Source organism: Pararge aegeria, chromosome 4 (genome assembly GCF_905163445.1).
Source record: "Pararge aegeria chromosome 4, ilParAegt1.1, whole genome shotgun sequence".
Classification (NCBI taxonomy): domain Eukaryota; kingdom Metazoa; phylum Arthropoda; class Insecta; order Lepidoptera; family Nymphalidae; genus Pararge; species Pararge aegeria.
The window spans coordinates 5553417-5579631 of NC_053183.1; the positions used below are offsets into that span (position 1 = coordinate 5553417).

General features: G+C 37.8%; 1 protein-coding gene across 5 annotated transcripts in view; it reads right to left on the reverse strand.

Moving 5' to 3' along the window:
• Positions 1-26215, reverse strand: part of LOC120637734 (probable E3 ubiquitin-protein ligase HERC2) — a 58063-nt gene that overhangs the window by 4281 nt on the left and 27567 nt on the right. The window contains exons 49-87 of one of the 5 annotated variants that reach the window (XM_039909711.1): positions 23473-23644; positions 23285-23380; positions 22678-22832; positions 21941-22168; positions 21433-21552; positions 21249-21350; positions 20994-21149; positions 20592-20753; positions 20004-20234; positions 19150-19273; positions 18905-19023; positions 18203-18358; positions 17223-17457; positions 16445-16584; positions 15809-15961; positions 14826-14945; positions 14213-14348; positions 13904-14056; positions 13188-13355; positions 13013-13110; positions 12051-12207; positions 11013-11209; positions 10260-10549; positions 9486-9706; positions 9207-9301; positions 9012-9118; positions 8528-8705; positions 7974-8097; positions 7653-7782; positions 7101-7207; positions 6503-6630; positions 5478-5627; positions 4930-5052; positions 4388-4598; positions 3615-3809; positions 2454-2626; positions 1750-1880; positions 1072-1235; positions 168-322 (exon numbers count right to left, since the gene is read on the reverse strand). In XM_039909711.1, coding sequence (XP_039765645.1) covers positions 168-322; positions 1072-1235; positions 1750-1880; positions 2454-2626; positions 3615-3809; positions 4388-4598; positions 4930-5052; positions 5478-5627; positions 6503-6630; positions 7101-7207; positions 7653-7782; positions 7974-8097; positions 8528-8705; positions 9012-9118; positions 9207-9301; positions 9486-9706; positions 10260-10549; positions 11013-11209; positions 12051-12207; positions 13013-13110; positions 13188-13355; positions 13904-14056; positions 14213-14348; positions 14826-14945; positions 15809-15961; positions 16445-16584; positions 17223-17457; positions 18203-18358; positions 18905-19023; positions 19150-19273; positions 20004-20234; positions 20592-20753; positions 20994-21149; positions 21249-21350; positions 21433-21552; positions 21941-22168; positions 22678-22832; positions 23285-23380; positions 23473-23644 — 6060 coding nt within the window. Of the gene's footprint in view, positions 1-167; positions 323-1071; positions 1236-1749; positions 1881-2453; positions 2627-3614; positions 3810-4387; positions 4599-4929; positions 5053-5477; positions 5628-6490; positions 6631-7100; positions 7208-7652; positions 7783-7973; positions 8098-8527; positions 8706-9011; positions 9119-9206; positions 9302-9485; positions 9707-10259; positions 10550-11012; positions 11210-12050; positions 12208-13012; positions 13111-13187; positions 13356-13903; positions 14057-14212; positions 14349-14819; positions 14946-15808; positions 15962-16444; positions 16585-17222; positions 17458-18202; positions 18359-18904; positions 19024-19143; positions 19274-20003; positions 20235-20591; positions 20754-20993; positions 21150-21248; positions 21351-21432; positions 21553-21940; positions 22169-22677; positions 22833-23284; positions 23381-23472; positions 23645-26215 lie in introns of all 5 variants that reach the window. The other 4 variants (XM_039909710.1, XM_039909709.1, XM_039909707.1 and 1 more) reach the window with 4 other exon arrangements.

Genomic DNA, 26215 nt, shown 5'->3' on the forward strand with positions numbered 1-26215 from the left:
TTGGCAGCGACTCAGCGACATTCTTATTCCAAGGTTGTGGATTCAATTCCCACAACTGAAAATGTTTGTGTGATGTGTGTGATTCAATTCCCAAAACTGTGTTGGGGTGTTTATATATATACTTTTTTCCTGGTACACAGCAAAACTTTATTCATTCATTTTCTAACCTGTAGAACGAAGTCTCTTTGACGTGGATCTTGAGGGGCGCGGGGCAAACGCGTTCTCCCCCACACGAAACGTAGGAAAAGAGCACGCTCACTGCCTGAAAGTTCCTCCATAACTTCCCAGAACCATTGGACAAGCGGAGCGTTTGGTTCAACACCTGAAACATACATTATATTAGTTTGTAGATACTAGATGCTTGTGACAAGGAGTTCAAGGCCAGCTTACTTATTTCAAGGTCAAGACACACTAGAGCTCTATGTTTCTAGTTTTGAACCATACACAACTCCCAAAAGTGTTTTTTTCTTTCCACTACAAGTTAGCCCTTGACTGCATTCTCACCTGGTGGTAAATGATGATGCAGTCTAAGATGGCAAGAATTGAAGATGTCTGATGCGGGCTAACCTCTTAGGGATTCTGGTTAGCGGCGTGTACAGGGGTATGACAAGGGTATGGATAAAGTAGGAAAATGGCATAAAATGGAAAAATCCTTCTCCTTTATGAGTTGTACAAAAATTATAGGGTAGGCAGTGCTTTTCTACATGTGTGAAGTGCACGCCACTGAGTATGGTAGTGATGCTAAACCCATATCTCTAATCGGTTTCTAGGCGACGCGACGTTGTACAACGCTTAACTACTTAGTTGCACGTCTTTTTCAGTAAGACTCCCACCAGACCAGACCAGAGAAAATTTCAGAAATTTTAATCCTAATAGTACTTGTCTTCATCAATTATATACAAAACACTTACATGTTTAAAGATGCCATACTGGATTCATTTGGTTCAATATCAATATTTCACCCCATTTTTTATATTTTCACTATATTTTATATAATATAGTTTTATATATTGAATTAGTATACAAACGAATAACCCAACTAGTCTGTCAATTGGTATATCGAAATACTACCTTTGTATGTAGCAGAGGCACGTAACGAGTGGACCGGTATGTCTGGTGATCCGCACACGAGCGTCTCCAATTCCGAAGCATTAAAGAGCGCTAAAAGTGGTGCGGGAATAACGCGTGACATCCCGTCCCTTACTGCACGTACTTGCTCGTCGAACTCGTGGAGCCTGGAAGAAATTAACTGTTATTTTGTTTCTCTGCAAAATTACTCATTATGTTCTCATAAAAATCTTAATGATATTTGTTTTATGATAAATTATATAAATTTATTTTAACGAAATAAGATAATAGAAGAATAGCTAGAAGGGAGATCCACTGAATGTAAATTTATATGTGGGAACATTAGCCCTGATGATTGTAAAGAATTATTGAATGAATTAATACAGTTTTATTGTACAGAACAAAAAAAAATTATAAAAGGTAAAATTCAGCGGCTTTATCGATATGTAGCGATCTCTTTCAGGGCTGCTTTTGCTTAAAGGCTGTAGATGCCAAAGGACTAATAAAACTGCTTCCGAAGCTGTTCTTCTCAGCAAACAATTAAGCATAATAAATATTTCATAAATTGATAGTCACGACTATACAAACCAACTACTTAAAAAGAGCATTGTTCTGTCGGTGACGGATTTGATCAGTGTTTTTTGCAACTCGATGATTAAGTACAGCTAAACATTAGCTTACCTGTAATGCAGCGCTAGTTGCACATACTCGTCTTTATTATCAGGCGTTACTCGTTTGTGTCGTGTCGAGAGTGGAACTTCATGTCCAGCTGCCGACGGTATTGAGAATGGTAGTTCAAGGTTTTGTAATTCCTAAAAGAATAAAATAACAATTCCTCAGTATTTAAATTAGTTAAGTATTTTTTAACATCGACTAAGGAGCATATTATATGATAACATATTACTAAATCGGTTCGTTATGTTTACGGCAGATAAATAGGCTTTATCTTGGGATCGGAGTATCGGAGTATCATAGTAGTCCTAGTAAAACATACAATAATATTTATAAGTTACCGGTGTTGAAGTATGTACTCATGAAATATACACACGGTTTCCGGTCGTCTAGTAAAGCCCCCTAGTGATACTCAGTTCCGGTATATTTATTTACTTCTTATTTATGTACCAAGAAATAATATTTACAAACATAAATTTATGGAGTAAACAAAGAAAAGCTATAACAGATCTCTTCCAGCCCCCAAGATTCCCACATATTGTCCTCTCCACTTCCACTGCCCAAGGGAGGGGTAGCCATAAAGTTTTCAAACACGACAAAAACAAGATACAAATACAGCCTACGTTCGCAATGTAACGGGTAGGATTTACAAACATTCCGGATATTATCCCTGAAAATTATGATATTTCTTGTGATCTCATTTTTATAATTACCTTATTACTAGGCGTCATGTCGCGTATGCACAATAGGGCCGGTAAAAAGTCCTTATCCACTTCCGCCAGGTCTTGCGGCCGAAGTTGTTGCCCGGCCAACTGTCGCCATACGCCTTCAGCTAAAGATAGCGAGAGAGGCGAACCGGTTCTGATTGCGATGCCCATTAATACACCTGACAATAAGAAGTTCTTCATTAGATCCTTTAGCCTATTACTGTACTGTTTTTTAAGCTACATAAATTATTGCCACACTTCTTAAATAATCTATATATTATATCTCAATTTTCTTAACTCAAATAAAAAAAAAAAATAAAAAAATTTAATTGATTCAATAAATATAATAGTTTGCAATTTTCATCAATTATATTATTTGAAATTGTAACACTTAGTTATAAATTATTATGTGCAATAACGGATACCTTCTATCAGGAAGAGATCCAAAAGCTATACCACAAAATCGCAAGATTTTAGCTTAGTTTTTGGTTCAACCATTTTAAATTAATTTATTATATTTTGCATCATTTGAAAAAGAAAACTGTATCTTAGATAAATTATGTTAAATTGGTATTTGTAATGTTTTCACCACTATGAATAAATAAATTTATTATTATTATTATTATTATTATTGTCAATAGGTACTTTATTTCGTAAATTCCACATAATTCAACACCTCTCCCAGAGTTTTCGTCTTCTCAGAGTTCTCCGTAAGGAAAATTTATGGAATTTACAATTTCTTAATTTTTTTTTCTGCTTCAGGTTCGGTCGTTACCGGACTACCAATAAAGATGTACCGTTAAGCATATTATAAAAATTAAGCTTAATTTGCTAAACTCCGCGAAAAGCATGAGAATCCACACCAAACAGATCTCAAGCATTGTGCTACCTACGTCCCGCTAAGCGATTTAGCGTTCCAGTACGATATGGTGTAGAAACCGATTAGAGGTATGGGTTTATTATAGCTGCAATACCCCGAATAGGTTAGCCCGTTACCATCTTGGTCTTGCATCATCACTTACCAGGTGTGATTGCAGTAAAGGACTTACTTGTGGTGTAATAAAGAAATCTAAAGAATTCAAGTCTAAGGAATTAAAGTGATAACAACTTTTCACATACTCACGTTACTCATAAAATTACTCTGTTAAGGTCGTAACCTTCACTTACCAAGGAATCTAAAACAGTTAAGGTGCAAAGGAGTATTAGCAGTTGGGTTGAGAAGAAAAGCATCTCTCGAGGCACCCGCGTCTCCACGCCCATTGGGTGTGGCCATCAACAGCGGTAGAGATCCATTTTGCAGCTCCTCACACATTTCCGCAATACTTTCACTGTATCCACCACCGCAGTCGTCAACACTTTCGCCTTCAAAGACACGAAAAACCAATTAATATACTAATTGTCGTTCGCATGGATCGCAATTTTGATGTGAATGCCTATTATAAGCTCTGACCCCTTATCTATTTAAAAAAACGTGTCGATCTGTTGATTTGTGAAATACAAAAACATAAAAAAAAACTAACCTAAATGCAATTAGAGACTATAAAATAATCTGCCTCTGCTTAATTGCACGCAGGTCTGTTCAACCGTTCTGGTGTTAATAATTAACAGATATCCATCAAAATCTACCATTTACAATGTTAGTATAGATGGATTAGGGTTTGAATAACTTTTTATACACCGATCTTGCAAAACCAACACTCAGAATTATCTTGATACATTAAATGCCCATAAGTATAGTAAATTACTGAAATCCTGAATCCTTAGAACCCAGAGTGAGTAATGTAGTAAACAATTTGAAGAAATTCATTTATTTTACTTTCATGCTGGTTTTAATTGAAATTGTGATTGAGGAAACTTCTGGGCTAGGTGGCCAGTAACAATTAAACCCTTTGCTGGATCAAATCATGTAAACATTACATCTGGGAGAGCTCAAAACTTACCCACAAATTTAACCTTCCAAACTCGATGTGGTAGCGCCAAAGCATCTTGCGTAAGTACGGGTAGTCGAGCCACCATTTGACCGAACACTGAACGCATGCCGGCTGGTCCGGCCAAACCACTGCCGCCTCTACGGGCTCTGCGTGCCGCTACTCGGGACAGTTCTACTATAGGGCCGTGCTGACGTTCCCGTACCATTGTTGCCATAATTGCCTATAAAAATAATATATAATTTTTTTTTAAATGTATATGCATTTGAAATATATGACTATTAATAAATGATAAGCATACGTAAAATTAAATCAATAAATCTGTTTCCTTGTATGTTTCGAGATGAAAGAAATTTTATGTTGGTATTTGATATTAGCTAAAATTCTTCGGCGTTTTTTGATAATGACAAACCAGACCTACCAGCTAGGCCGTTATGATTTATGAATTTCAGGTTTTACTTCCAAGATGCAAATTAGAATTCCATTGCAACAAAATATCACTATAACATCCTATACAAATTCACGAGAAAAAATAATTGGATGAAAAAAATTACCTTTCTAAAGGCAGCATCTTTTACACTATAGAACAGCAAACTCCTGAGTTGATCCAGCGGTTCGTCTAATACCAGCAGCGGTAGGTTAGGGCATACTAGTTCAGAAAACTGATGCAGTAGTACCTGTAATAAAATTAAGATAAGGGAGTATTTTTTATTTGTTTATATTCCAATAATCTTAACGTATCTGTGCCATGTGTAAAATAGACTCAGGTTTCTAATGAATTGTTGTGCGTTTGTGTCGACCGTCTCTCTGGTAGGCGATAGCCATTCTCAAACGATGCATCTGTATTCGAGTGTGTTCGAAGTTTTCTGCACGGTTCACAACCACAACCTTATCTAGGATGTGATGTTCTCCAGAATTGGTTGTGGATCGATAGCTAGCTAAATGTGGTCGGGTTGGAACAAAATCGTTTCGTAAGTCCTCGCCTAATTAACGATTATAATACACAAGTTGCAAAATGGTTTTCTTTTGATTATTCTCTGACTAACTTCGTAGTCTCTGAATCCAAGTTCTTATTTAATTCAGTAGTGCCAAGTTTTCTTACCAGTCTGTTACAAATAAGTTGCGGTGACATATCTCGAAGCAAGTGGCATTCCAGCGGCGGCGAAGGCGGCGGCCGCGGCGCGCGAGGTGCCTCTACGCACAGTGCCACTGTATGTGCGCTACCGCACGCAACGCGTGTAACACGTTTTCCCTAGACACACAAAAATAGTGTTGGCACATGACGAAACGTGGTACCTATCTATGGATCTCACAAAAAGGCTCAAAGTCACCCAGTGAGCAATGTAAAGAGCTATTTTTAAGGAATGGTTTTACGGGATTAATGAGGATCTGTAGTAACTGACATAACAAGTCGCAAAACTTAAAATGGCAATAGGCGGGGCACGAAGCTTAGAAAACCAACGGAAGTTAAAAGGGCTGTAAAAAACACCTCGAGACTATAGAATTTGGAATTCTTTACAAAAGATCTATGTCCATTAGTTGATATGATGATGATCATGATAATGCCATGTTTTATATATTTTTTAGTTTAACTTGTAATTTGGGATTCCTATTCCATTAAATCGTAAGGTTTATTATACACATATTTTGATGTAAAAATTAACAGACCTTTTATGTTAGAGTTGTCAAAGTGCATTTCGTGCGCAGTTACGTAAGTAAGTTAGTACGTAAGTTTTGTGTAGTACATAAGATTTCAATCCCATACAGAATCAGGATCCTTTTATGAATATATAAAGTCAACAGTATAATAATCATAAAATAAGGGCAAGACTAAGCAGTGTTTGGAGTAAGCTGTTCACAACAAAATCGAGTCAACTCATGTTTTAAATTAAAAGTTTGTCCAAACATCTTCTTGCAGACGCTTTAAGATGCTCACCGTAAAATATCCACAAGTTACTATATTTGACAGACAACAAAAAAAAAATGTATAGGAGACAAGTTCAAATTTTAAGAATAGAATTTATGCAAAGATGAATTAAGGCCATAACCTTATATAATATGTTTTTAATTCTTATTCTAAATTGAAAGCATGCAACAACTAATAATGATCTTTACTTTCAATATCACCTGTAATGCCAGGAGCAGCCTTGGCCTCTGTGCGGCCAAAGTAGTCCCATCTCCCAGTTGACCTTCGTCGTTATCACCCCATGTATATACCTCACCTGTGTCGGTACAGGCGACACAATGAAGACTACCTAAAACCCATAATTTTTAAAATCTCATATCTGTGTCCAGTAATGCAAACTTCTCAGACAACAAATATAAGCACTCAAAAGTTACCTATAACTAATGCATATTGTAACTAGAACGCCTAGGAGGTTGACAAAATATATTAACATTGTTAAACCATTGGAATCCACTTTAAGCATTAGCACACAATACCACTTTAAGCATTTGTGAAAGCACTGCGTACAAAGATTATTTATAAGCGGTATCAAGACGCCTGACTAGTGCTCATCATAGTCAAAGCACAGCATCATATAAATTCAAATTAATATTTTGACAACTCTCAAGTCCTATTATGCATAAGGCATACAATTTTTATAACGTCAAGTTTATCTGATTCTAGTGACTATAACTTTAACATTAATAAATGTTCTGTAAGCCCAAATAGTGAGAAACTTTGGTAGGTCATAATAACATTAAATAATTTTAAATAGTATACCTGTAGCAATGGAAACAATCATCTTCCCTTGCATACCAGTTACCCGCATCGGTCGCCGTACATGTTCGTAACTTCCGTGCCCCAATCTATGATAATCTCCTTTACCCCTATATATTAAAATAATAACATACAATATGTTGTAACTTTCACAAATTGAATTAATTTGCCAGTAACTCTATAGCTAGAATTAAAGTTATCTAGGATTGATAACATATTTTAGGGATTTCTGTGACATTTTAATTTCTTACTCACAACTTATTATAAATACAACATGATAAACTGTCCCAAAGGTATGTTCGAGAAAATTCAATCGCTCATAGTATTATATACAAAATTATTTTATTAATCCTTACTAATATTATAAATGCGAAAGTGTGTTTTTTTGTCCTTCTTTCACGTCCTAACTAAGCAACCAATCAAATTGATTTTTAGAGTAATATAGGTTACTTTTTATACCAGGAAAACCAACGATTCCCATGAGATTTGTAAAAAACGCGGACGGAGAACACGGGCAAAAGGCATAAAAGTTGCTGGTAATACAAATAAACTTACCATGTATACACGCTGCCACACTGACATAAGGCCACAGAGAACTGAGATCCACATTCAACTTTTATCACCCGTAATCCCTTCAAGCAATCGATTCTCATTGGTAACTTACAGCCTTCTGAACCACCACGTCCTATTGATGAAAAAACAAAAACATAATTAAAATCAACCTTTCGGTATCTAGTAATAGAATCGATTTTAAAGATCAATATTAAGAATTTGTGCATCACTAGTAAGCTAAAAAATAATAATAATTTTTAGTAGTTTTTTAACTTTTTGGACACATGCAAGTGTTTTTGAACATCGATTGCAAGAATACATTACCAAGCTTTCCATAGTCTCCGTCTCCCCATGACCAAACATTGTCATCGTCAGTAATGCATAAGGTTTGTGCGTCGCCAGAACCGCAGGCCACGTCAATTACTCGGTATGATGACAACGCTTCTACCTAAAAGGACACATGCAATCCAAAATTAAATATAACTAAATCCCCAAAAGTGCTGAAGGAATTATAAAAACATTTATGGTACGACAATAGTAATAATAAAGACTAAGAATGAATAAACAACTTAATTCAGTAATCATTTCAAATAGAATATTATCTCATCTGAAATAAACCATAACGATATTTAAAAATTTTAAGAATATAAAGATGAATAATGAATGAATGAATGAATACACTTATATTGTACACCACACAAACATAACAAATTAAAAGTAAAAATTTAACAAAAGGTATACAATTTGGCGGCCTTATCGCTACATAGCGATCTCTTCCAGGCAACCAAAGGCGTTAAAAACAGCTCAAGAAAAGAGGTAGGTGGTGCATTTAACTGTACTGTGTTGCAAATAAACATTAAGAAAGTGATTAGTATTACCAATTTTGGCACAAGTTGGTCTTCCGAATCCCCGTGTCCAAGCCGACCGTACCTCCCTTTACCCCAAGTGTATATTCGTCCTCTCGCAGTTAAACAAGCAGAATGCGCTCCACCACACGCTATCGCTACCACTTCCAGTCCAGATAGTGCTGTTATTAATTTTGGACGATCGTAGCTCCTGGTGAAGAATAACAAAGAACCATAATTTTTTCTAATTTTTCTTTACTAGAGTATATTCGTAGATTCTATAAATCATCACTAAAAATAATGAGAGTGTAACTAATTTTTATCATCGACCTTATAGTCGCAGGCATCAAATAATACCAAAAATTTTTATCAAACAACTGAAACTTAACGCTAATTAGTCCATTCAAGGACCAACACTACATTCATCAGATATGCTCGGGGTATAATGTTTATGTTTCCTTACAATGCCAAGTAGAAAATAATTTATTTAGAAGTACTTAAATCTAAATCTTCTTACACTCTATTCCCATGGCCAAGTTTTCCGTCTTCTCCTTCGCCCCAACTGTAAACTTCTCCATCAACAGACAATGCTAAGCAATGTTTACCACCTGAATTGCAGGCCACCTGTAATAAATTAGACCAAATATAAACTATTGCAAATACTGAAACATTGAAAAATTAAAAATAATAGAACAATATAACGACATTTTACCTTGGAGATGAAGACATGTTGAATAGAAGCTAACAACGTAGGTTGAGAAACAGAATCGATACCCCCTATGCCTAAACGGCCGCCTGCTCCATAACCTAGAAAATATTACCGATTGATGTCTTAAATGGTGCCAAGTTTGATTTTACACAAAAGTAAAACAGGTTAATAATTAAAAAAAACAGGATTATTTTTAGACAGTTAAATTAAAATTTTGTGGATAATAAGATAGGATTCAATTTTAAATAACTCAGTTCACAAGCTTTGTTTGATATCACTCACCAGTAGCGTATACCTTTCCGTCAGGCGTTACTGCGAATAAAGTTTGCTCTCCACCAACTAATTGCACCGGATTGAGTGTAGCTAATGCATGGCAAGGTGTGGGCGTTCGAACTTTGGCCCCCTCAACCCCTCCAAGTTGTCCGCGATGGTTGTGCCCCCAACCGTACACTGCACATCCACGGGAACTACCATTCCACCAGCCTGACCAATCTTCTGGTCGTCTAAAGTTAAAAATATATACATAATATATACAGACCGAACGAACGTTAAAAGACCATCATCCGTAACTGGATAGATAGATCAGACGATAAAAATCAGACGTGAGTAAAGCCTAGTATTGATTCCAAATGTTTAAATAGTCTCAAAAAATATCAGAATTAACTTAGATTTATAAGGAATCGTAAGAACGTTACAATACTGAAAAAAAATGTCACTAGATGGCGCTCTTTCGATTCCATACCTTTTACGGCTAACTTTCACTTGATCGACTAAGTAAACGTAGCTAGTAAATATATTACTAGGCACTCAGTAAATGATAACTTACTGAACTAGCGGCGAATTTTGTTTTCGAGATATATTTTTGTTCTACAATACTCAAGAAGATAGAATTGTCAATGCAAAATCAACAATTAAGTGTAAAATTGATATACTAATATATTAATAAAAACACGAGAAAGTAAGCAATTATTTACCAGATTTGGGATATTTACTTTCTATTATAATTAATAGCGGTCCTATCGTACAACAGAATTAATTTAAAACCAGAAGACTCACTTGTTCACCCAATGCAGCAGTTGTTCGTCATGTTGTCTTGTTATGGCCTTGTTATCTTCCCATGGATTCTGCGCATCTGAGCTGCTCTCTTCAACATTGTACACTCCTAAATCCGCAAGCCTCTTACGCACATCTGCTAGGAAAGGCACCGGCATGGGCACTCGACGTATTAGCGCATCCGCAGTTCGCATGCACAAGCAGTATCGTTTAAACCACGCCCAACGGGTCGCATCGGGGCCGGAACACACGCGATTGTCAATGCGTAGACCGCAAGCGAGCCAGGCCAACTCCTGTCATTGGGAACAATGTTTTCAGTAAAATCAATAGCTGAATGCTGCGCACAATGAGCCACGATTAATACAGCTACAAAAAAAGGAAAGCTACCAAGTATAAATACGATTCACTTCTACGAAATATAGAACAATTATTCGATAAGTGATCTAATGAATATATTCCCCAAGAACACTAGTTTTTCAGACGGGCAAGTTAAAAAAAGAACTTATAGACGTGCTGATATGAAGTCATAGTTTGTGAACCGCACTAAAATGCTGCGTAACTACAGCACCGCACATACAAACGTGAAGAAGTGCGGCTCATCCGTAGATGCTAAGGAGTTAGCTTTGAAGATTGCGCTTGCGCTTGCGCGTCCTTGCGCTTCCTAACCATACGTTTGGTAACGCACGACGAGAAAGTATTGGCTGATAGAAATATTTTAATGCCTAACGTATTAATTCCAGTATTTAACGAACTCACCTTAAGATAATGCGTATGTAACAGATGTGTGCCAGTACGCAGTGCAGGTTCTTCATGCTCGTACTGCGTGTGAACTAATTGCGGCAACGCTTGCAAAGCGGTAGGCGGTGCAACACCCTCCCCTGCGTTCCTTCCTATACCTCCCGCGCATACAACACCTCGTAAACGACGCACGCACCACACACGGCCACGCCACGCTACAAACAAGTTCGTACTTCAGTCCTTAATCCATTCAAGTTGATACAGCTAGGTCTACTACCGATAGTTTACCATCTCTTTCGAATACCGGTATTGATATAATGACAGTGATTTACACTGTATACGTAAACCAATTGGAAACAAAATCGATACAAACGATGAACCGCGACGATTTATTTAATTAAAACATAATAAAAAATAGTTTTAGTCATTCATTGTTAGAAGCTTGTTAGAAGCGGAATGGTTAGGACTTCGGATTGACTTCCGAGGTGCTGATTCCAAAGCCCAGCACGCACCTCTAACTTTTCTAAGTTATCTGCGTTCTAAGCAATCAAAATATCACTTGCTTCTTGCTTTTAACGGCGAAGGAAAACATCTTGAGGAAAACTGCATGTCTGACAGTTTTCCATAATGTTCTAAGCGTGTGAAGTCCACCAATCCCCAATGGGCCAGCGTTATTGACTACAGCCAAAACGCTTCTCATTGAGGAAAGAGACTAGTGCGCTATAGTAGGCCGGTCGTGTGTTTATATGTTGATTCATTGTTCAACTCTGTTGATATAGGATCTAGACTAAAGTCATTTGCATTGTATTATTACTTTTCAAATGAAAGCCAAATTTACCCGCAAAGTATATCCGCTTTTCATAATTTATAATTAAGATATAAATTACGTTTATTGTTCAATGAAATAAGGACGCATTAAATTAAACAGTTAAGGGTACTGAGTCTCCAAAGGCACGTTAGTTTTACAAGTACCATTTTATAGTCAATAACATTATTTCTCTAGCTTGTATAGGATTTTTGTTACGCTTTTACTATTAGAAATGTTTGTATACTTACACAATGTAGGCATTTGGGCACAAATAGCTAATGCCTGCGCCAGTCGCGGCGCTAACTGATGATCATTCGATATAGCCGAAAGCAATGGTCCGTCTAATAACCGCCAAGCCAATTCCACGGATGGACATGATAGTATATAGCGATCCGTGCCACTTTCCTAGAAAAAAGATCAATTAAAATAATGTGTTTTATACAATGATTGAAAATGTATTTAAAAGTCCTATGAACCTCTTACTATAGGTTGGAAAAGAGATGCATTATGGATGGATTAGCGTCATTCAAAAGCTCATATCCATCGTCAATAGCCTTTAAGATTGGACTAAAGACCTCACCCAACGGGAGGGTTTGCTCGAAATCACTACGCTGGGCAGACGGGTTGGTGTTCGCAGAAAGTTGTAGTAGTAGTAGCACAGAGCAAGCTGCTGTCCCTTAGTCGTTATATTCCCTTAGTCGCATTGTACACCACCCGAGGGAAGATGAGTGATGGTGTCAACTGTATTCAGATCTACCGTCACCACATAGCAATATGATAAATGTGAACGTATGTTCTTTTAGTTATTTATTATTTAAGCACATGATCTGTGTTAAAATAATATATAACCAAAAGAACTCGCAGCGGATTTAATTGCATACTCGCAGAGTAATACTTATTACTTATAAATTTTTTTTATAACTTTCTAGCCTTTTGGATTTCTCAGGCAACCAATAGTCACAATATAGGCCACCTAGTGTGGAGAACAATGGTAAAGCAACAAAAGACTTTATCTTTTGTCTTGTAATCAATTTCATTTTATTGATCTTGACCAAATTTGATGTTATATTTTGGGTTAAACAATGGATTTCTACGGGATTCTGTAAAATCACTGTTGGATCTCATAGGTTATATTATCTATCAGTTGAATTTTACACACACGCAAAGGTTCACTCGCAAGCGAAACTGCGAAATTTAAATAAACTCTTACCATGCTGGAGTGAGAAGGCAAAATAGGATGTGCTGTGAAACGCCAGCCCCAACCGTTTACAGATCCGTCACTCGTAAATCGCCAACGTAGTTCATCACCTTTAAATGAGGACATTGTTATTATGAAAAGGAAATTACCTTAACTAAGCTAAAAAGGTAGTTCTTCTCTTACTTACCATTTACAATAATTTCCTGAGCCCAGTCCGCGGGTTCCCTGCCAGATCTAGCAGCAAGGACTCTTCCAGCACTGTCTGATATTGTCAGCGGATCATTCCTTCTTTCGGTAGAGCACCCTTGTTCAAACGAGACTCGTAGGGATGATGCGCCAGCAATTTTCACTACGCCTATAAGTTTGAACCACCACCAACCAATATTTAGAAATCATTTTAATGTTAAAATAAGTCTCGTTACACAATTTAAAAGTGCTTGACAATTGTTCATTGTCAACAAAGAATAGGAATGCATTGCAGTAGCTGTTTGATGTGAAGTATAAAGATGAAAGAAGTTACAATAACACTGTACAGATTCTCCTGCTTTTCGCGGAGATTGGTAAATTAATCTTAGTGTTCATTGTTCATCACGGAATTCCGCAAAGTAGCGCCTGCTTCTATCTAGTAAATTACAAGTACTATAAGATATGGGGAAAATTTACTACCAATCACAAGACGAAACAATTAGCCAATTTTGGTCGCAGGTACCAAACGTTTTAAATTTCGCCTGCAAAAATAAACAATTTGCTTAGTAACAATAACGTTTTCTCCTAGTTTATTAGTGATTTAAGATTCAGAACATCATTTTTATGTTTGGCCGGATGGCAGGAGGCAGTACTTAACGATCTTACTTAACGAAATAATCATTTATTAAATATTTTCTGTATATTTACAGCACTTACCGGATATATCGGTGTCGTCTGCATACGGATGCGGACTGTCGACTGTGACAGGATGTGGCGGTACCCTTGTACCACCAGCCGCCGCTTCTTCCAGTTCACAGACGCACACCTCCACCACCATGTCCGCTACTGCGGGCTTGCTTGAGCATAATGCTGTAAGAATGTACGTCATCATCATTCGCAGCCACTGACCTCTATTATTTAACACTGTTAGTGCCAAGTTTAATTGGCTTTAACAGAAATCTTTTAAGAAATTTGAACCTTGTATATTTTATTCTAAGTTCCATATTTAATTATGATATAACTCACCCATAAGTACATCAGTAATGACTTTGACGGCATTACTGGCGTCGGGCACGCGTCCCGCAGCAGCTAACTTCAACAGATCCACTAACGCTCTTGCATCCGATTCGCCCAATTGAGATGTAAAGTCATCTAGCGCCAACTGAAAGTGCACTGTCTTCTGTCAAATCTAAACCCCAAAGCGTAACTTCGTGCAGGCAATACTTAATTGCTTTCTGTTTAATTATTAAACTTACCAAGTGAAAGGACTTGTTTGGAACGTTTGGCGTGTTTGATCTTCAGAGTATTCAACTAAATTGCTCAAAGAAGCAGATGATACAAATTTGAAAAATCAATAGTTTCCTATTTATAATCTTTTTTAGAGTAGGCAGCGCTATGACGCATTCAAAACTGAACGCAGTAGTGGTATGTGGCGTTTCTCCCAAAATTATGTTCAAAAGCATTTCTATTAAAACTTTTAACAGTAACCAAACATCAATGTACATTGAAAAGTTATACTTTTATGACGAGAACTAATCAATCTGAAGGCCATGCAAAAGATGATAACCCTTGGTGCAAATGTCAGTGAACCACGCTGTGCATTTCCCATAAAAAAAAACAGTTTTTAAGCCACCTTCACCTTAGGAGCCTCCGCCTGTTGCACAGTCATAGTTGCGGCCGCAACTGACACTGCACTTGAAGACATCACTGCTGAGTGACGGGATGATATCGAACCGCTTAGTGGGCTGCTTGCTCCGCTCTGTATACATAATATCTATTTACGTAACATAATCAGGGTCATTTTAACATTTTATGAGTGCTGTTTTATGATACGAATAAATACTTTGGCACGAAAGAAAAAACGGCTAATTACGTACTTAGCTTACTAAATTTTGTATACGAAAAGCAAAATAAATTGATAAAAAAGTAAAATTAATTTATTGAGAAAATAATACAATTATGGGTGTTTAAAAATATTTTATAGCGATCAAGTTATTTATTGAAGTCGGGTGGAGTAGATTCAATATTCCTGTCAGTAGTTTATGTCGAAACCATTTTATTTGAAATCAATCATCAGAAATAAAAATTGCAAAAGTAATTCAAAATTTTCCACGCAATAATAAGTAGTAAAATAGTAATCTTAAAATAAACGAATCAAGTAAAAAGTAATAATAAAATGTATACTTTTTATTACATCTGGTGGCCGATGAGCTAGAAGTTACAGAAATACATAAAAAAGTATGAGTTATAGACTCATACTTTTTTAAGATTAATTATAGATAAGAGATTACAGAAAACAGAACACAAAAAGTCACTCCCAAAAGACAGACTTGACTTTTCCAATGACCCTGCAAAAATGGCCAATATGAAAGAAACATTTTTATTATACAATATTTGTTAACCCAGCTTAACTAGTTGCTTTTATGAGCCTCGGGCACTTTAAATATCTCTATAAAAAACGCCAGGACAATTGTTTGGTATCTCAGTGTCTGGGAGAGGAACAAATCAATAAACTCACTAACATTTATGATGTTAGTAATAATCAGAGTTCAGAAGTCAGAATTTAACTGTCGATTTTTCCGTTGTGGTAAATCACTTTTTAAATAGTTTTTTTTTTTTTACCGGTAAGGTCGCTCTGTCAGCTGGTGCTTCACCCCCACCGGTGCGTGCATCAGCTTCGGCGTCATCGTCCTCAGAATCCATTCCAACCACCACTGGAGCGGCTGTCGAAGATGCCTCATGTGCTCGTAGGGCTTCTACCAGAAGACTGCGAGCCTTGAAACAATTATCGAGTGTTGTAATCAAATGCTTCATTTTATTATAATAAGATTGTGTTTTACGAAGGATATGCTATAAGTATATTTATACTATGCCTTAACAGATTTTTGCATCAATTTTTACCTGCCAGTACCACCGCTTAATTGTAACACCAACTTATTGGGAGGCAAACCCAACCACCTTCAAAAGGTTTAAGCTTTGGGTGGAAGCATAGTTCCGTTATAAAAGTTTAAAGTGCACGATATAACATTTTAAGGTATGATAAAAAGTGGGCAAGGGAAGCTTCAAGAGTATATTCCACCGGCCTTATTGTAAATTTTTATGTAAACACATTAAATCAAATTTAGCTTTAAGCTGTTGTATTAAGGACACAAAATAATCGAAACAATAGCATAATCTGGTAACTCCATACTAATTATCCGACATATAATTCCGTATCTTTTTTTTAAAATTCGTGTCACAATGGTTGTGTAGATATACCTGAGTAATATGTAATGCGAGAAGAATCAGTGAAAGCGCATGTTGTACAGCTACTGGAGGCTCGAGGGACAGTGCTGCAGCAGCTAATGAGGGGCGCGGGCCTTGTGGTTCATCTACTGAGATTTCATCCAAGTAGAGACCTACAAGAAACGTAGGATTGTAGATTTCTCCGTCTTCTCGCAGTCTAACGGCGACCACTGGCTTATCTCTAGGTATAAAAGACTTGTATTATATTGTTTTAACTAGATTTTTTATGATAGTGAAGTAATAATTTTTCTGCTGCATGAAACGTTTGCAATATATTTAATGGATACCACATTGCGCCGCTTACACTCGATCTACCACGCTGGCCACGTGTGGATAGGAAGACTTCACACGCCGTTGAGAACTCCCAGGCATGCAGGTTTCCTCACGATGTTTTCCTTCACCGTTTAAAGCAAGTTTTATTTAAATTGCCTTAATTAAAAACGCACATAGCTCCGAAAAGACAGTGGTGCGTGTCGGGGCTCGAACTCAGTCTTCACGAAACGAAAGCCGAAGACTACCCACTTGGCTATCACCGCTTTTTACGTAATAATCGACTATTCAATTGATTGCGATTTTCTATTGACAGTTGAGGTATTCCGGCGTAAATACTCGAAAATTTTCAGCATATCTTCTTATAAATAAGTAACAAGAAACAAGACAAGGGTTTTGCTTTGTGAAAGTAGATAGAGCTTATGGAAATGTTACAAACAAGTAAAGATTTTATGAATGTAAAGTTACAAGTAAAATTTACCAAGGCTTTGCGCTCCCAGCGGATCCTTCAAAGTGGGGAATGGCAACGGAGCGACGTGTGGAGTCTGAATGTCTGGTTGTAAGGCAGTCGGCCTCAGCGCCCAGGCTGCTGAATGTGAAGACCCCGCGGCGGCTCGTTGGACTCCCTCAACACCGGCAACCACTGCCGGCCGGCGGTTGACACAAGTGGTTCCGTTGCCTTGCTGGCCGTGATCGTTGTCTCCCCATGCCCATACCTTATTGACGAAATCAAATAAGCAAAGTAGAGTACTAATATTCTAAGTCACATGGCGACATCTATGGATCAAAAAAGATCAAAGAGAGAATATTAATCTGCTACTTTATAGAAGGTGTAAATGAAAACCGAAATAAGTTAGTTTTGAAAAATTAGGCGTTTTTGAACAATTACGTATGTCTGTTTGTAGTGCATTAACCACTGATAGAATGCACATTGCATATTTTTAAAATAGAAATATAATAATGACCGTTAGGTTGTATAAACTAGAAATATTTTTAAATCATTTTTTAGATTTTTTAGGTTTTTTGTCCTTAATAGGGTTGTCGTAAGTAAACACTAAGAATGTTTTGAATTCATTTGTATGGAAAAATAAATTTGCTTCTTTTGATTTAATATTTTTACAGATGGATTCCTTATATAATAATATACTTAAGCATCCTACAGTATTTTTTCGTTATTCTGTTACACGTATTGTGTACACTGTACACGTAGTGTATTAAAGAAACGGATTGGACACTAAGAGCAACAAGAGCAGCAAAACAGGATATATAATGGGAGTAATTTTACGTTCTATCTGCCACTATAATCAAACCTATACTGCCTAAACAAAAGTGCAATTCCATACAATTGTATTTATTTATTCTTTGCCATCGCATTTTTATTTACCTATAAATATATTTCGCTTCCACCTAGCTATGCAAGAACTGTAAGATAATAAAAGTTTTAAAAGCTGTACTACTTACCTGATTGTCACTAGTTACAGCTAAACAATGCAACGCCCCAACAGCGACGTGTATAACGCGTCGACCTCGTAACGCCTCCACGATGGTAGGTCGACGTACATGTGCGTCGCAACCGTGCCCCAGCCGAAAGTAGTCGCCCTTACCCCACGTCCATACCTGAGGTAGACAATGTACTTCTTAAAACAAACCATATTTTGGTAAACACGTTGAAATCTTGCTATCTGAATAAGTGAATTAAATCTTTAACTTTACGTGCCATGTTGTCTGTACATGGCTATAGATTATTAGTGTTGAGGCAACGTTATATGTCGGCTTAACTACATTCCGCACCCAATCACTACCGCTCCATAACATACAATAAGCATACATGCAAATATTTACTAAATAAAAAATGAGTGATATTAAAATGACATAAATAAAGCATTATTTTTTGATGGATGCAACAACGTTAATAGATGCTATTCGTAAGAAGAAATGCTGCTGACTATGCTTGCGACTGCTATTTCGGAATTGGAAACGTTTTGGAACATGTCTATACAAAAAATAACTTTTATCTATTAAACTGAATCTTTTGAAATATATATAGTTTGGATGTTTACCACCCTACATTTGCACCGTTTGTAACTATATTGTTATGTCAAATTTGAAAGTAGAAGTATTTAGGATTTCAAAGAAATATAATAAAAAAATTATCGAACGAACCTCTCCATCCCTAGTCAGGGCTAAACTGAACTGAGCACCGCATTCAACTTGAATAACCCCGAGCGTATTCAGTCTTTCCACGTTCATTGGCACTGCGCAACCATCCGAACCTCCCCGACCTAAAATCACGAGAGCAATTAATCGATACGAAGTTAATTTCTCACTTGATTAAGTAGCTGCGTCGGTACAAACCAGCATTCGTACTACATAGCGTCGTGCGGAAACATGAGTGAAACTACCTATACCTAATTTTCCAAAGTCACCATCTCCCCAAGAGAAAACCTTTCCACATGCTGTGAGGGCCAAAGTTTGAGCGTCCCGCGAACCACAGGCCACTTGTACGACCCTGAATCCAGCCAGGGCTTCGACCTATAAAAATATGTTTCATTATTATAGGATGCTTCGTATGTGCAAAAAGTGTAAAATCCTAGCAATACCTTATCAATAATAATCATATGAAAAGGTTTTGGAGGGTCCATTAATTACGTGAGGTGTTTTTTTAAATTTTCTGTCCCTCCTTCCCTCCCTGGTGAGATGTCGTAAGATTGGATTCAACCCCCACCCCTATCCGCCAATCTCACGTGAGATCTTACGTTAACGCTTTGAATTGTTATTGTAAAAAGACCAATGGACCAAAATAGTATATATTTTTTTGTTTCACTCAGAAAAAAAATTGCGTGATATTTACCGAGACCCCCCTCTGTCCAACGTAAGATTAGATGAGATTTCACTCGACCCCCTTAAACATCTCACTTGTAATGAAAGCCCCCTTTAGGCCGTACGTAGCCGTGCCCTGTTGTCAGTACTGAATACTGAGAATACTGTTCTCACCACCCCTTCTCTTCCCGCGGGTGTCGTACGAGGCGACTGAGGTGATATAATGGAAAACGGGCATCGTCTTCTGTGTTATTACTAGGTAGTATCTACTGCGATTACCAACCAGTCTGCCCAGCACGATGATTATGGGCAAATCCTTCCGTTGGGACAGGCGTTTGGACCAGCGGTGCACTGTTATAGGCTATCATAAAGTATGGTTAAGCACAAATCTAAGTGACATTATAATACACTTAATCTAAAGATTTATAACAATTGTAATTACCATTTTGGGCAAAAGTTGGATAGCGTCATCTCCATGGCCCAATCGTCCATATTCCCCCAGCCCCCAAGTGTACAGATGTCCTCTTGCCGTGACGCACGCACTGTGAGCGGACCCACAAGCGATTCCTACAACTCGTTCTCCGGAAAGCGACTCGATAATACGCGGAGCTTCCAATGTTATGCGGTTGCCTTGACCCAATTTCCCATCTTCGCCTTCGCCCCACGAATACACCTATTAAGAAGATAGTTAGTGAGAATTAGTTATTAAACAATTAAATAAACAAGTGAAATAAATAAAAATCCATAATGGTACGTTTTCTTCTCGCTCTGAATCGGACAACTAAGCTATAAGTGCATATCTCATTACCAGAAGTTACCCGCAAGCGTAGTTAAGACATACTTAAGATGGTAATGCATGTTTGTTTGATGACAATCGACTATATCCTATGATAGCCAATAGATCTGCGATTTTTATCTTAATCAATAGAAATATATATGATTATTGATTTGATTCCGTTTTCAATCAAGGCGATTGCCTTCCATGCCATAATTAAATGTTATAGGTTATAGAAATAGTTTACATAAGTACCTTTCCATCAGCAGTGAGAGCCAACGCGTGTTTTCCACCAGAGTGCACAGCGACTCGACGCACAAGCACGTGTGAAAGGTACGGGTTCGCACGCGGAGTTGACACGTTGTTGCTGTGTCCAAGACCTAGTCTACCATTCGTGCCTTCTCCGCAAGCGTATAGCTAATTAATTAAAAAAAAAAAATACATAATCACAAAAATAAAAAAAACTTAAACTTTAAAAATCATGAAAGCGAAGTCTTAAGTTTCTATACATTGCACCTATTAATGAACAAAACTGGTAGATTTTGAATTGATATTGAAATCCATTTATATTATCCATCTCACTATTTTCCAAAATATACAATTGAGAAATCAAACAATTCTTATATGTTAGTTTATATTGATAATTGATTATGTTACCTTTCCATCGTGTGATACAATGAACAACGTTTTAGAACCGCCCGCTATGTGAAGAGGGCGTAAGGCACTTAGTACTGGGGAAAATACAGGAACCTTCACTTTGGAGCCCTTAACACCGGCCAATTGATCCTTATCATTTAAACCCCATACGTACACCTGCAAGAAAAATAAATGAGAGGTTTTAGTTTAAATATGATCGGCGAGCAAACAAAGTTAAGAAAAAGTCAACACTTCAAAGCCATATTTTATAGATACCTTTGGACAGTCGTTTGGTAATACTGGAGGATTATTATCAGTAGAAACTGTGCTCGCTGGGTTATCCTTTTCCATCCAATCTTCGGCCACAAAATTCATACTCTGAAATGATAATAGTTTCAGATTAATACAAATGAACTATAAAAATTGCTATCCATACTAAAATTATAATTGATAAACTTACTCCTAAAATTTCCGTGTACATTGGATTAGGTCTAAATCCCGTAATGTAAAGACCGTGAACTCGACAATCGGCGTTTACGTTCCTATTTTGTTTAATTCCGATTTCTATACACGGATAATACTGCAAAAGATACATTATATTAATAATATTGTGGGATGAAGTAAATATTAGATACGTTATATAAATTACTTTGGCGTAAGGATTGACTCTTTAATTTAAAGGTGAACATTTCACGAAGATGTTATATTCGAATGACGATTATGTTACGATTGAAAGATTGCAAGGAGCCTTAAAACCTACACCATATGTGTTATGAGTTTAAAGTGAGTCCGCTTCTTTGTATACTCATTGAGAGTTGCGGCTCGCAAGCAATGCTGTGCCGGATCACCGTATGCGTTGCTGGCACGGGTGGGACTCACTATGTACTCATTAAACATTCATTGTGTTTGAGTTTTAAACACATAAACAATGAAGAGTTTCAAAAAAAGAAAATATAGTTAAACAATACCTGTTTGCAATCAGAAAGCAGCTGTATTTGTGCCAGATGTGTAGGCGGACGGTCCCTTGAAGGCGGTGCGGGAGTGCACGGGACTGCGGCAAGCGGCGCCAGGGCAGAATCCTCAAAACTATTACCAGCTCTAACGGATAATGCGGCTGGACCGTGCGCACCGCCCGCCACGCCTAGACCGAGACGTCGAATGCGTACTCCACATCGCATTTCTACACGTATCCAATGCTGGAAATACAGGATTAGAAATATTGAGTGCCTGCTGGTGATAACTATTTCACGATAGCCCATATTTGATACTGGAATTGTAACTACGACTAATAATACAGAATTAGTTGATAGGGCTCCAGAGTTAGTTACTGCTACTAGGGGTAATTTCTTCTGTCTTTATTAAGACAGAAGAAATTACCCTAAATTTGGTCATATTATTTACTAGACTCTTGTCTAGTAAATAATATGACCTGAGTAACTTAAAAATAATAACCATAAAAAATATTTAAGATTTCAAAACTTATTCTAATATATATTACATGGCTGCGTGATTGGTTTAGTTTTTTTTAAATATTATTTTATAGAAAGAACACGCTATTCTATATTGGTCTGACAGGAACCAGAGTACAATACCAAGGTAGACTAGCCATATGCTTACAAAATGATACTTGTATTTCTGTAACAGACTTGAAAGAACTTTGTATTATAGTTTTATAGATTCCCGTGATGATAATAGGTATACATACTTGGCCCGTTCCACTAGAGCTCTGCCAGTAAGTGTGAGGTTGTGAGTCAAGCAGTCGACGCGCTCCGGCACCGGGGCGACATGAAGAAACACGTACGGCTCGGACGGCGCCGCGCCAACCTACCGTGCTTCCACCCGCACTTTCTCCCCACTCGGCTAATAAAATGATTTTGGTTTTGGTCATAACAAGAAAATTAAAGGTGCATCATCTATAGCTACTAGTATTATAAAGATAAATAGTTAGTTTTGAATGGTAATTCAGGAACTAAAAAAATGTATTATTAAAGGAAAATGTATTATTGCGTAAAATAGCCATTGATCCCTATTATTAGATGGATATGTTTTTCGTTACATTTAAACAATATATTAAATTGTAGGTTACGCTTCTTTTTCTATATCATTTCTGTAGTAAACAAACAAGCGGTGTATTTTTCAAGAACGGTAGACCTGTCGGCTTTTACGATATAGGACACGGATATGGCATGACCATTTTATACCAATGTAAGAAGGGAAAATGTGAAATATTACAGATACAGAATTATGGGCAAGATCGGAAAGATTATTAACAAATTTGATGACTCGTACTTGCGGTATGAGTTTATACTTACATTGATCAGTAACTAGCTCCATTTCGCTTACTTGTCCAGTCCAGCCAGGTTGTTGAGGGAAATCAACTGTTAAATCTCGTCCATTGCTTGATATTGCTGTAAAATGAAGATTAAAATATCAATAGCATATAGTTGTCAGTGACCTATAAAAGGCTATAAGGTGGTGTTCAAAGTTCTTTAAAACTTACATGTGACGGTTCCAACACTGGTGTGATCTATACAGCCCCATTTATAGCGCGGTTGTGTAACTGCTGCCCGAACGCGTACGCGATCGCCCGATGCGAACGGCGGAGCTCCTGAGACAACCTCCGCGTGTAATGCGCGTACGCCCGAGATTCGACCTAAGCCGCGCCATTCCACCTTTCAAAAAATTGTTACATCATTGATTTTTGCTGATGCTTCTTTTGGAATAAAAGCTTTTAATAACCACACATTAATTAGATACCGAGCGAGGTTGAAGTGCAAAGTGTCCAAACTGCATCCGCAATGGCGAGCAAGTATACGTACTGCGTTTGATTGGTTACAAACAAAAATATGGAGGATTTTCCCGCCGCTGACTTACATAAATATTATAAATTAGATAGTATAAATACAATAATGGCAATATATAACTTAGTGAAGAAAACATTATCACACATCATAGCGCACATCGATGCGCGTCAGACGTTTCTCGGCAGAAGCGTTTGAGCGGTATTTTTTGTAAAATGACGTTAACGGTAAAGTGTAGTAATTGCAATATCGTAATCGACGAGCTCCTAGCTTACATACAAAATAAAATTTCGATCGCGGATGAGCCGAGTTTGGTGAAAATATGTGAGTCTGCTTTCTCGTTTGAACAAATTGAGAAAGCAAAAAACCTACTGCTGGATTCGTTGCCAAAGGATCTGCGCACAAAGGTTCGGAAAGGAAAAGGCAAGGAGAACCGAATACTTCTAGATATCATAAGTGTATTTAAAGTGAACGATCCGGATTTGTTACCGATTTTCGTTGCCCGCGATTTGGAGAAATTACCTCCAGTAACATTTGATCACCTGGATGTCTCCAAATTGCTCAAGGATCTGATGATTGTTCAATCTGAGATCAAAAACATAAAGTCTTCATACGCAACGGTGGAACAACTCGAAGATCTAAAACGAGACTATTTAAACGAAAAGCCTACGTCTCCGCCGTTCTCAGCTGTAAAAATAAATATGAAACGGGGAGCATACCGGGATAGTGGACCGATAGGTTTGTCGCAATTAGATGACACTATCGTTACGGCTAGTTTGAACGAGTCAAACTCCAATGTATTATCCCCTACGGAAGGCGATATAAGATATAGAAGCATTGATTTAAATAAAGTTGGAGGTAGTCACGCCGAATGTTCGGAGCGATGCGTCACGAGTGGTGGACATAGCGCCGATGGATGCGCAGCGACGGGTGCGGAGAGGCGTGAGTCATCGCGAATGCTTAGCAATGCGAGCGATGGACTGACAGTTACAGAGAAAAATAAATCTTATGCAGGTGTCGTTAGGGTTCAAAATCCAAATGACGGATGGACGGTGGTACAAAGAAAGGTGTCCAAGTCTAAAAACCGCCTGCTAGGTAAAAGAGGAAATGTTGTGATAGACTCGGAAGAAAAGTTTAGGGCGGCGGATAGAAAAATACCACTGTTTATAACGAATGTTGACAAAAATACGACTGAGTCGGATATTGTCAAATATATAAAGAGCAAAACAAAAGAAGATGTCGTCTTGGAGAAGATTTTAATTAAACGAAAGTGTGAACACGATGCTTATAAACTTTTTGTATCACAAAGCAAGCTATCGCTTTACTTAGATGAGAACCTCTGGCCGCTGGGAATTATTTTCAGACGGTTTGTGCACTTTAAACTGAGACGCTCTAACGACACACCTGCTACGGAGGTGTTATCGAAAAACTTGCAAACTGGGAATGGCCCTAACATGTAGAATAGTAACATTCAACTGTAAGAGTGTGAAGCGCTCTTCAGATGGCATACGCGAGTTTTGTAAGACAGCTGATATAGTAGCGCTGCAAGAAACGTGGCTGCTGCCAGACGAGTTGTCTTTCCTCGAGACGCTGAGTGACGACTTCAGCTCGACAGGTGTGTCAGCGGTGGACACCGCGGCAGGCATGTTGCGTGGAAGACCGTACGGCGGAGTCGCGCTTCTATGGAGACGTAGTGCATTTCAAAATGTGTCTATTGTGCAGTGTCATAACTCGCGTATTTGTGCTATCAGAATAGTGTTACCGGAGAAATCGTGTATAGTTATGAGTGTATACATGCCTACGGATGCAGTGGCTAACCTAGCAGAATTTACTGATGTACTGAGTTCGGTAAATGCGGTTATTGACACTTACAGTGAGAGTTGTGTTTTTATATTAGGGGACTACAACGCACACCCTACGGAGAGATTTTATATCGAACTGTCTCAGTTCTGCATAGAGCAAGAGTGGACTTGTGTAGATGTCGAAATGTTAGGTTTAATGTCGGATACCTACACTTTTATAAGCGAAGCCCACGGCTCCAAGCGATGGCTTGATCATTGCGTAGCTACTAAGGCAGCTATAGCGTCTGTGAGTAATGTTTATGTGTTGTATGATATTATGTGGTCTGACCATTTCCCTCTGGTGGTAGAATGTAATTTAAATGTGTTACAACCAAAGAAACCTCTTAATAACACCTCTCTAAATGTAATCACTTGGGGTGAGAGAGGTCAAGAGCAGATCCATACATACCAGAGAGAATGTCATGAAAGGCTTAGACTTATAGACTTTCCGCATGAGCTTCGTGAGTGCTGCGACCGCACCTGTAGTGATCCTAAGCATGGAGTCGCTATTACAAAGTTGTACGGTGATATCGTCCAGGCCCTTCGAGATTCCTCGGTGGCGAGTAGAGAACCCATCGGCAAGCGTAGAATAAAAAAGACA